At 48.1% G+C, this 12,396-nt stretch overlaps 1 protein-coding gene across 2 annotated transcripts in view; it reads right to left on the reverse strand.

The window, feature by feature from the left end:
- The window catches only part of KREMEN1 (kringle containing transmembrane protein 1), a gene marked incomplete at both ends in the record, with an annotated part of 65,011 nt that overhangs the window by 9,408 nt on the left and 43,207 nt on the right, over positions 1–12,396 (reverse strand). For both annotated transcript variants that reach the window (XM_080717739.1, XM_080717738.1), the window contains one exon: positions 1,488–1,612. In XM_080717739.1, coding sequence (XP_080573865.1) covers positions 1,488–1,612 — 125 coding nt within the window. The remainder of the gene's footprint in view (positions 1–1,487; positions 1,613–12,396) is intronic.

Genomic DNA, 12,396 nt, shown 5'->3' on the forward strand with positions numbered 1-12,396 from the left:
CACGCCCGGCTTTTACATACCTTTATACATGTTCCTTCAATCAATTATCACTATGATGATTGCTGAAAGGCGGATTTTCTTTTTTCTTTTCTTTTCTTTCTTTCTCCTTCTATTTTTTGTGGCACTGGGGATTGAACTCAGGGGCATTCTCCTTTGAGCTATACCCTCAGCCTTTTTTTTTTTTTTAGGTACTGGGGATAGAACCCAGGGACATTCTACCTGCGAGTTATACCCCACCCTATTTTTTATTCTTTATTTTAAAACAGGGTCTCACTGAGTTGCAAAGGGCTTCACTAAGTAGCTGAGGCTGGCCAAGAACCAGTGATCTTCCTATCTCAGTCTCCCAAGTACTGGGATTACCACCACGCCTGGCTCCCTACCTTTTTTTTTTTTTTTTTTTTTTTGGTGGTACTGGGGTTCCTGGAAGCCCTTCTTCCTCCGGGCTACACTCCCAGACCTATTTTATATTTTTGAAACAGGGTCTCTTACGCCAGCACGGCTGGCTTCGAACCTGCGCGATCCTCCTGTCTCCGCCTCCCAAGCGCAGGGATGACAAGCGTGCGCCACCACGCCCGGCTACCTTTTATTTTTAACAGCATCTTAGTAACTTGCTGACAGTCTCACTACTTGCGGAGGCTGTTCTTGAACCTGTGATCCTTCTGTCTCAGTCTCCAAAGTACTGGGACTACAGGCGTGTACCACCATGCCCAATTTAGACTGAATTATTAAGGAAGGAGGGAATGAGGGAGGGAGGGAAGGATCTTTTTTTCTCTTTTATTGATGTAATAAACAATAGCATTAATAAACAATTAATAAAGGTTTATTAATGTAATAAACCTTAATGATTAAGGGATGATTTTCAGATACAGGAATGGGCAGAAAAGAAGGCAAACATTTGGACTGGTGAGTCGGGGGGTGCACAGTCACCGGTCAAGGAAGCAAACCAGGGTCTTGGCTTATCCTCAGATTCTCTAAGAGCCACGAGGTCCCAGCTCACAAAACACAATGGGACAAGCGGATGCCTTGTGCTGGGAGGTCGAACAGGATGCAGCTCTTGGGACTTTCCCTGTTTCTCCTAGTCTTTAAACAAGAGCATCGCCTGAATTCCTAGCCCCCTCCTCTCTACTTTTTCCTTGGCAGGGAAGTAGTTGTATGCTGTGAGGGCCTTTTTTTTTTTTTTTTGTGGTACTGGGGGTGGAACCCAGGGGCTCTCTACCTCCGGGCTATGCTCCCAGACCTATTTTATATTTTATTTGGAAACAGGGTCTCACTAAGTTACTGAGAGCCTCACTCAGTAGCTGAGGCTGGCTTTGAACCCGTGCAATCCTCCTGTCTCAGCCTCCCAAGCGCGGGGATTACAAGCGTGCGCCACCACGCCCGGCGAGCCTTTTTTTTAAACTTTAAATTCAGACATATTTTTCAGTTACCTCAGCAAACTTCTGTACGGTATCTTTTTCTACCACTCTACAGCCACAGAGCTGTGTTACCTTGAACCTCTGGCTCCGGCAAAAGCTGATGCAGGTTTGTATAGTCAGTTTGTTGGACGTTTTACTGGTGCCAGTTAGAGGAGGCGGGTTCCCATGGTCTTTATAGCAGCCAAGGTTTCCAGGCACTAGAGGAAAAGAAAAAAAATGTCACAACATCTGGCTGTGAACCATCAAGAAGGGAAAAGACTTCATGCCAGGTACTTTTATCTCAGCTAATATTTCCACTCTTGAGGTACAAATAAAGAGCAGGCAACAAGCTTTAAAAACAGCCCCAGTGTTCTCTGTTATGTACTGTGCTTTTGTTTTATTTTGAAGGCTACGTGAGACCTGGTGTCTGTCTGTCTGTCTGTCTGTCTGTCTGTCTGTCTGTCTCTCTCTCTTTGTGGTACTGGGGTTCCTGGAAGCCCTTCTACCTCCGGGCTACACTCCCAGACCTATTTTTACATTTTTATTTGGAAACAGGGTCTCCTAAGCCAGCGTGCGCAGCTGGCTTTGAACATGCGCGATCCTCCTGTCTCTGCCTCCCAAGTGCGGGGATTACAAGCGTGCGCCACCATGCCCGGCTCTCTCTCTCGTTTTTGGCGGGGGGTACTGGGGATTGAACCCAGGGGCATTCTACCTCTGAGCTACACCTCCAGTCCTAGTTTTAATTCTTTATTTTGAAACAGGGTCTCACTGAGTTGCAGAGGGCCTAAGTATCTGAGGCGGTCCACGATCCGCGATCCTCCTGTCTCAGCCTCCCAGATGCTGGGATTTCAAGAGAGTGCCACCGCGCCCGGCCCCCAGCCCTTTCCGTTTTGAAACAAGATCTTATTGCTTGAGGGTCTTCATTATTGAGGGTCTCTCTAAGTTGTTAAGGCTGGCCCTGAACCTGTGGTCCTCCTGACTCTGACTTAAACCTAAGTTTTCTTTTCTTTTCTTTTTTCTTTTTACCTCATCAATTCTCAAGTTAGTACAGAAGAGAACAAAAATGTTTCCTAAAAATAGAAAAGCTACAAGATGTAAATTATTTTTCAAAGCCACCAAGAGCAGGAAAAGCCCTTGGAAGGCAACCTTCCTCTACTTTGGACCTAAACCCCCTTTTCCTTAAAAAAGGGCCAAAGGAAGGCTGGGTGTGGTGGCACAGGCTTGTAATCCCAGCATTGGAGACTGGAGGATCTGGGTTCAAGGACAGCCTCAACTACTTAGTGAGGCCCTTTGCAACTCAGTGAGATCCTGTTTCAAAAAATAAAAAAGCTAAAAAAAATAGGGCTGGGTGTAGCTCGGGTGCCCCTGGGTTCCATCCCCGGTACCGCAAAAAAAAAAAAAAAAAAAAAGCCCACAGGATTTCCCAAGGTCTTTCGTGAGTAAATTAGCTTTCTACTGCTGCTGGGAAAATGTACCACAAACTTACTGCTTATAATAACATACATTTACTGTGTTTCAGATCAGGGGGCCGGAAGTACTCAGGGGTCTCTACTGCTAAGGCAAAGGGTGAGCAGCGAGTCTCCTGGCGGCTCAAGGCAGGAACCTGCCCCTCGCCTTCTGCGTCTGCCACACGCTGCCCGTGTCCCTTGGCTTGCAGCCGCAGCCTCCCTTCTCCCACTGGCGCCTCTCCTTTCCTCTCTGCCACCTCTTTTTCTCGGACTCCGATCCTCCTACCTTTCACTGAACCCTGTGATTACACAGGGCCCATGTAGATAATCCAGGATAATTTCTCCATCTCAAAATCCTTTTTTTTTTTTGAATGGGGATAGAACCCAGGAGTATTTTACCTCTGAGCTATATCCTCCTCCTTTTTTTATTTTGAAACAGGGTCTCACTAAGTTGCTGAGGCTGGCCTCAAATCTGCAATCCTCTGTCCCAGCCAACCAAGTCCTGGGATTTCAGGCGTGTGCCACTGCAACCGGTTTCTATCTCAAAATCTTCAACCACATCTAAAACATCCCTTATGGCCGGGCGTGGTGGCACATGCTTGTAATCCCCGCCCTTGGGAGGCTGAGACAGGAGGATCACACGGGTTCGAAGCCAGCCTCAGCTACTTAGTTAGTGAGGCTCTCAGCAACATAGTAAGACCCTGTTTCCAAATTAAAAAAATATAAAATAGGTCTGGGAGTATAGCCTGGAGGTAGAAAGCCCCTGGGTTCTGCCCCCAGCACCACCAAAAACAAACAAAACAAAACAAAACAAAAAAAATCCCTTATGTGAAGCTGGGCGTGGTGGCGCACGCTTGTAATCCCAGCATTCGGGAGGCTGAGACTGGAGGATCGTGGTTCGCTTCACGGACAGCCTTAGCTACTTAGTGAGACCCTGTCTCAAAATAAAGAATACAAAATCGGGCAGGGGGTGTAGCTTGAAGGTTGAATGCCCCTGGGTTCCATCCCCAGACCCGCAAAATAATAATAACAATAACAATAACAATAATAATAATAATAATAATAATAAAAACATCCCTTATGTGACCCAAGGTCCCATGCTCACAGACTCCTTTTTCTTTTTTGGTACTGATGATTGAACCCCGGGGCACTCTATCGCTGAAGGTCTCACTAAATTGCAAATTACTGAACCTGAGGAGGAGGTCTAAAGCTAAGTTGCACAAAAGTGTGGGTAACCAAGGACTGAGAGTGGGTACAGATTGGGGGACTGAGCCTTAACCTGTGAGTGTGCACTAACTCTGGGCAGCCAGTATCATATTCACTATAGGACACTCAGTTGGCATCTAGAGAGTTGGATAATTGACTGGATTGGGAAAAAGCCACATACTGGTGTCGGAAGTGAAGTGTATGAACATACAGAAAAAAGTGTCCCCCCCCTTTTACCTTCCCTATCCCATGCATAAGTGAACCCCACTGTCATGGCATCCCCAGGGCGGGGCCGGGGAGGTAAACCGGGTTAGGTGAGGTTGTGAGGGTTGCACCCACAATGGGGCTCTTGCACTTTGAGAAGAGAAGTCCAGGGTCCTCTCTCTTTCTGCCACGGAGGACACAGCAAGAAGGTGTCATCAGCAAACCAGAGAGGAGCCTCAGCAGACACTGGGTCTGCCAGCACCCCGACCTTGAACCTCCCAGCCCCTAGAACTGCAAGAAACCAACGTCTATCATTTAAGCCCCCTGGTCTGTGGTGCTGTGTTACAGCAGCACAAATAACAGCCTTTCAGCCCCACAGTCCACAAAGTCATCGCTCGATGAGCTGGGAAGCGGGCCTCTCCCCAGGCAGGCTTCGGAGGGTACTCCACCCGGGCCAACACCTGACCGCGGCTTTATGGGAGAACGTGACCAGCTGACTAGCTCCTTCTAAGCTGGCAGGAGGCCCCTCCGCTGACCCAAGCGCTCACCCTTCCCCTCGAAGCCAAGTGGTGAATTCTCCCTTGCGTCACGTACGGTTCAAATATAACAAATGTGGCTCACCACACAAACGCCAAAATGCATCTTTCGGAAACAAACCAAGTCTCTATAGCAGCAAATGTAAACAGAATTGCTTTAGGCCGTAGGAGCCCAGTGTTCAGTGGGGCCTAGCTTGTGAACGTCTGGGCTTAGGGCTTAAATCACTGCAGGGAGTTAAGCATCTCTAAGGCTGAGGGTGTAGCTCAAAGGTAGAATGCCTCTGGGTTCAATCCCCAGTCCCTCTCCCCCAAAAAAGAAGCTGGGTGTGGTGGTGGCATGTGCCTACTGGCTACTTGAGAGGCTGAGGCAGAAGGATTAACTTGAGCCCCGGAGCTCAAGACCAGCCTGAATGTCTCAAAAAGAAAAGGAAGTGGCGTCTGGAAGACGGAACGTCCTTATGCACCCCACTTGGTGCGATGCGTGCCGGAGCCTGCAAATTATTAAGCTTGTTCCATTCCTGACATTGGCAATGTCCTGAAGGCACACCGCATGCCCGGGAGCAGCCAGCACCCTGCAGTGAGGCAGCCCTGAGGGAACATCGGCCCTCTATCTTTGCCTTCTGACCCCCTCTTCATAAACAGTGGAGGGAGGAACAATACAGGCCCCCAAGGGTTCTTGTGAGAAATCAGATGAGAGAGTGTCATAAAGAGAACACCACAGGGCTTGGCAAGCGCGCACTGTATAAGGAGGGCTTACTGTCATTACTATAAGAAGGTTTTTATCATCTACCACACAACCAAGGACAGCCTGCTGAGTAACAGCAAAGTAAAACAGCATTGATTTAAAAGACAAAACCAAATCAGTGATGTGTACACGTGTGTACACACAAGGATTTTACCCCAATATGATGTATGAGTACAATGCACCAATAAAAAATTAAATTAAAAAATAAAAAATAAAAATAAAGAATAAAGAATAAAATAAATAAAAGACAAAACCAAATCAGTGATGTGTACACGTGTGTACACACAAGGATTTTACCCCAATATGATGTATGAGTACAATGCACCAATAAAAAATTAAATTAAAAAAATAAAAAATAAAAATAAAGAATAAAGAATAAAATAAATAAATAAAAGACAAAACCAAAGGCAGCCACCCGAGAACATGGTTTTTCTGGATATTAAGATATTGATCTGCATAGCGTCCAGTGGACCTCTTGTAGGTCCTCCGACAGGAAGTGCTTGCCCAGCCCTTCTGAGAAGGCAGAGAGACGATGTTCTTGTTTTTTATTGTTTGGTCCTGGGGATTGAACTCAGGGGCATTCTACCCCTGAGCTATACCCTGAGCCCTATTTTTAATTTGAAACGAGGTCTTGCTAGGTTGCTACCTCTGGCCTTGAAACTGCAATCCTCGTGTCTCAGCCTCTCAAGTGCTAGAATTACAGGCGTGCGCCACCATACCTGGCTGACGTTGTTCCTATTAGACAAAAACCAACTTAACAGGGTGAAGGGGATTGCACAGGAATGCACACACTGGAACTGAAAGGCAGGGGTGGACTCTGGGCTTGCAGAACCCCACTCTATGAGTTTTTTCCTTGATGTTTCTGCTTTTCTCTGTTTTATCCTGTTTTTTTTTTGTCCTTTTTTTTAACCTGTTTTTTTTTGTATGTGTGTATATGAAAGACAGAGAGAGAGGGAGAGGGAGGGAGGGAGGGAGGGAGAGAGAGAGAGAGAGAGAGAGAGAGAGAGAGAGAGAGAGAGAGACTGGGAATTCTGGGGATTGAACCCAGGGGCATTTTACCTCTGAGCTATACTCCAGCTATATTATTATTATTATTATTATTATTATTATTATTATTATTTGCGGTACTGGGGATGGAACCCAGGGGCATTCTACTTCCGAGCTACACCCCCAGCCCTATTTTTTCTTCTTTTTTTTTTGAAACAGGGTCTCAGTGAGTTGCAAAGGGCCTCGCTAAGTAGTACCTGAGGCTGTCCTCGAACCATGATCCTCCCGTCTCAGCCTCCCAAATGCTGGAATTACAAGCGTGCGCCACCACACCTGGTTTTTCTTATTATTTATTTTGAGACAGGGTTTCACTAAATTGCAGAGGGCTTCACTGAACAGCTGAGGCCGGCCGTGAGCCTGCGATCCTCCTGTCTCGGCCTCCCGAGTACTGGGATTACAAGCATGCGCCACTATGTCTGGCTGCCTTCTCTTTTTACAGGGCCACCCTCGGGAGCTAAATAAAGTGACTCCTTGAGATTCAAGATGAAATTTTTTTTTCTTTGCATTGCTGAAGATCAAACCCAGGGCCTCACACATGCCAGTGAACTGCCTTTCCACTGAGCTACAGCCCAGCCCCAGATTGAATTTTTACACATCTGGTTCCTCGCCACTCTGCACCGAGGGAGCCTCCGCAGCGCGTCCGCCCTGGGCTGCCGCTGCTCTGACTGTCCTGGAAAGCGTGGCCCGGAAGCCGCATCGTGTTGACTTCAGATGCGTTCCTGGTCAACTGAGTGATTTCCAGGCGGTGTCCCACCCTTAGCTCTTCCCAGAAGCAGGGAGGAAAAGCCCATTTGAAAAAGGATATTTGTTCTCCAATTCTTTCTTACTTTCAAGGCCACTTTAAAGTCCTTGTGGCCTGGTCATGCATTTTTTCCTTTTACCCAAGAGGCTTCATCACTTTCAATTTTTAAAAAACATCTTAACATACAAATGGACCCCTTGTTTATCATAGTTGAGGCTTCCGAACTCTTGACAATTAATTACAGTAGACCCCCTTATCTGCAAGGGATACGCTCCAAGACACTCAGAGACGCCCAAAACCACAGATAGTATTGAAGCCTGTCATTTTTTTCCTGTATAAACATACATAAATCTGATGCTTTTTCCATCTTGACTAAGACCTTATCACACGCTGTGGCTTTAACTTTTGCAGTTTGAGGCAGGACAGCAAAATGAACACAGATTTCTTTCTCCTTCCTTGCAATTTTTCTTAGCAATGCTGGCAACGATTCTTTTCCTTTCCGTATTAAGTTGGGAACTTTCACCTTTTCACTTAAAGAAAGCTCTCTGTGGCTTCTCTTTGGCACAGCTGATGTGCCAGCATCACTACTCGCGAGCTTTGGGGTTGTTATTACGTTAAACAAGGGCGATTTGAACATGAGCGCCATGATGCTGTGACAACCACTCTGGTGGCCGAGATGGCCACGGAGAGGCTTGATGGCTGCACACAGAGCCGGATACGCTGGCCACGGGGAGACGCGGTCCAAGGAGAGATGGAGCCGGACAGTGCGAGAGTCCTCACACTACTTACAATGGCAGAGGTTAAAATTCACAAATTGTTAAAATTGTTTATTTTTGAGCTGGGCGTGGCGGCACATGCCTATAATCAGTACGTGGGAGGCTGAGACAGGAGGGTCGCAGATTCGAGACCAGCCTCAGCTGTTTAGCAAGACTGTCAGCGACCTCGTGAGAACCTGTCTCCTCTCCCTCTCCCTCGCCCTCCCCCCTCTCTGGAGTGTGCGTGTATGTGGTACTGGGGATTGAACCCCGGGGCCTTCTACCCCTGAACTACGGCCCCAGCTCTTTTATTTTTTGTTTGGAAAGAGGGTCTTGAATCTTCTGATCCGAAGTCAGACGCGTTATCCATTGCGCCACTGGCCCGCTCTTATTTTTTGTTTGGAAAGAGGGTCTTGATAGGTTGCTAAGAGTCTTGCTATATCACTGAGGCTGGCCTCAAACCTGTGATCCTCCTGTGTTAGCCTCCCAAGTACTAGGATTACAGGTATGTGCTACCATGCCTGGTAAGACCTAGTTTCAAAACAAAAAATAAATAAAAAATGGCACGGGGGTAAAAAGCTTGGAAGTGGAACTTCCATTAGTTTAATCCCCAGTATTAAAAAAAAAAGTTTATTTCAGGAGTTTTTCCTTTATTTAAAAAAAAAAAATTCCCTTATTTTTTTTTTTTAAGGACCTCACTATGTTACCCAGGCTGGCCTCAAGATTGCTTGGGTCAAGCAATCTCCCTTAGCCTTAGACTTTTTTTTTTTTTTTTTTTTTGGTGGTGGTACTGGGGGTGGAACTCAGAGGCTTTCTACCTCCAAGCTATACTCCCAGACCTATTTTATATTTTATTTGGAAACAGGGTCTCACCACGTTGCTGAGAGCCTCACTAAGTAGCTGAGGCTGGCTTCGAACCTGTGCGATCCTCCTATCTCAGCCTCCCAAGTGCCTCCTATCTCAGCCTCCCAAGTGCCGGGATCACAAGCGTGCGCCACCACGCCCGGCTAGCCTTAGACTTCTGAGTAGCTGTAACTACAGGCATGTATCACCATGCCCAGCACTGGAAATTTTCATTTATTGATCTATTTTTTTTTTCTTTTTGTAGTACTGAGAATCAAACCCAGGGACTATCTACCACTGAACTTCATCCCAGCTCCTTTTTTATTTTTCTTATTTTGAAATAGAGTCTGACTAAGTTGCCCAGGCTCACCTTGAAATAGTGACCTCCTCCTGTAAATTCCTGAGTTGCTGGGATTTTGCAACAGCATGCCAGGCTAGAATTTTTCATTTAATATTTCAGTATTTCAGACCATGGCTGACCATAGATAACTGAAACTGCAGAAATTGCAACAGCACCTAAGGGGGGCTACTGTACCGCAATTCTCCTCTGACATTCAAAATTCTTGACCAAGGTGAAAATCTGGGGAGGGAGATGGCCTGAGGGGAGATGGTCTGTCCTCCTGATTAATCCAGAAACTGCGGTTCTTTTCCTCTCCCAGGTAACTGCTGAGAAGTCCCAGGCAGGTTTCTAGCTGCCCAGGACATCTGCATACAACCGGCTGTGCTGTGAAGGCGCTGCACACGCCTCCGTGGGCCTCCAGGGCTGAGAACTACCTCTGGCCTTGGCAGCTGTTCAGAACGGCTACTCCCAGGACTGCTGCTGGTGGGGGCGGAACCGAAGACCCATCCTCTGGCCGCAGCTGAGGCCACCAGAGTCTCTCTCTCAGGACGCTGGCACTGGGATCCAGTGAGCGAGTGAACTACAAGCACTGGGCTGTGGGCATGTGTCAAGTCAGAGCAGAGGCCACCAAAGTCGCGCTTGGGCCACGTGAGCTGATGCTGCTGGCCCACGGAGAGGAAGGAGAATGGACACGAAGCTGAGAGAGAGGCAGGGAAGGGAGCCGTGTGCCCAGAGAGGTGCAAGGACACACGCCCCGGGCGCGGGGGCACGCTCGGGAGGCTGAGACCGGAGGATCGCGGTTCACGGCCAGGCCTCTGCAACTCAGTGAGACCCTGTTTCAAAAGAAAGTTGAAAAAAAAAAAAAGGTCTGGGAGTGTAGCCCTGAGGTAGAAAAGCCCCTGGGTTCCACCCCCAGTACCACACAAAAAAAGTGCCCTTCAGCCGGGCCTGGTGGCGCACGCTCCCCGCGCTTGGGAGGCGGAGACAGGAGGATCGCGCAGGTTCGAAGCCAGCCTTGCTGGCTTAAGAGACCCCGTTTCCAAATAAAATATAAAATAGGTCTGGGAGTGTAGCCCGGAGGTAGAAGGGTTCCGTCACCAGTACCACCAAAAAATAAAAAATAAAAATAAGTGCCCTTTAGCCCTGTGTCAATTCCATCTTTGGACCCAGGGACCCTGTGTTGACGCCTCGTAACTGATTTCTCTCTCCCATGGAACAAGAACAAGAAAACTTGAGATGACGAGAGGACCAACCATTCTGAGCACTTCCTTCAGAGCGCTGAGGGGTCTGGTGTGGACTCACTCTTCTGGCCCGTGAGCACGAGCGCCTCCGCCCTGTCCTGTCCACCTGCAACTTCAGTTCCACTCTGACAGCGCCATCTCGGTCCAAGTCCTTATCGCAAGGTGGCCCCATCCTAATCTATAAATATATCTATTATCATAAAACGCTCCTTGTTGGTCACTCGAGTCTTTCAGAAGATTTACTGTGTGCCTCTGAGTCTCATATCAGTGGCAGGTAAGATAGAGCATCCCTGTAATCCCAGTATCTGGGAGGCTGAGACAGGAGGATCACGGGTTCAAGGCCAGCCACAACAATTTAGTGAGACTATGTCTCAAAATAAAAAATAAAATAGGAGCCGGGCGTGGTGGCGCACGCTTGTAATCCCCGCGCTTGGGAGGCTGAGACAGGAGGATCGCACGGGTTCGAAGCCAGCCTTAGCTACTTAGTGAGGCTCTCAGCAACTTAGTGAGACCCTGTTTCCAAATAAAATATAAAATAGGTCTGGGAGTATAGCCCGGAGGTAGAAAGCCTCTGGGTTCTACCTCCAGTATCACCAAAAAAAAAAAAAAAAAAAATAGGGCTGGGGGTATAGCTCAGTGTATGACACCCCTCGGTTCAATAGTTAGTACCACTATATAAATAAATACATACGTACAACTTTTCTTCCTCTGTGAGATTTTACCTTAAGGAAAGGCAGAGTGTTCTTAGAGGCCCTGACCCCACACAGCCCAGATGTGTCACAGTGAGAGTTCCCTGCTGGTCGAGTGTCCTTCTCTGAAGCTTAATTTTGCTGATTTCATCTGGTAGTCTCCGAAGGAGGCTTTGAAGATCCCCCCTTCCTTTACTCACGTGTGTATTGCTCATGCCTAAGGGTTGGAGCTGAGCCAGGTGTGGTGGCACATGCCTGCAATCCCAGTACTTGGGAGGCTGAGACAGGAGGATCGCAGGTTCATGGCCATCCTCAGCAACTCAGTGAGACCCTGTCTCAATAAAGAATAAAATAAGCCGGGCGTGGTGGCGCACGCTTGTAATCCCAGCATTCGGGAGGCTGAGACCTGGCGGATCGCGGTTCGTGGACAGCCTCAGCTACTTAGTGAGACCCTGTTTCAAAATAAAGAATAAAAAAAATAGGGCAGAGGGGTGTAGCTCTGAGGTTGAATGCCCCTGGGTTCCATCCCCAGACCCGCAAGAAAAAAAAAAAAAAGACTAAAATAGGGCTGGCATAGACCAGAGGTAGAATGCCCCTGGGTTCAATCCCCAGTACCACACCCACACAAAAAGTTGGACTTGACTTCCCCTCCTCTTAGGTCTACACTGGCCTTGCAACTTGCTCTGGTCAGTAGAGTAGGGTGGACTTCTGAGTTCTTGCCTTAAGAGAACTGCTCCCTCTCTCAGGGAACCCAGCCACCATGAGAAGCCTGAACACATTCTACAAAGAGAGGCCTCCAGGTAGAGACTGGAAGCCATCCCGGACATCCTGGCCGCAGCAGAGTCCCCAGGTGCCTGCAACCACCTGACCAAGCCCAGGTGAGTCGCAGGGCCTCCTGGCTGAAGCCCAGCCAGCCCGCAGAAGTGGGGAAACAGCAGCTGCTGTTTAAGTCACTTAAGTGGGTGGCTTGTCACGAGGTAATAAATAACTGAAACTCCCTGATAGCATCAGTTCAAGTTCAAAAGGAAAGATACGGCTGTGTCTCTGGGAAGAAAAGCGCAGTTTGTGGGCTCGGCTTTCCCCAGGAACAGGCAAGGAGCCACAGAGCCATCTTTATGCTGTTCCTTCTGGTGTATATCCATCCCCCTGGCCAGCAAGTTGTCTTCCGAGCTGGGCACAGTGGCACACACTTGTAATCCCAGGGCT

Source organism: Muscardinus avellanarius, assembly GCF_963383645.1.
Source record: "Muscardinus avellanarius genome assembly, chromosome: 21".
In the NCBI taxonomy this organism is placed as follows: Eukaryota; Metazoa; Chordata; class Mammalia; order Rodentia; family Gliridae; genus Muscardinus; species Muscardinus avellanarius.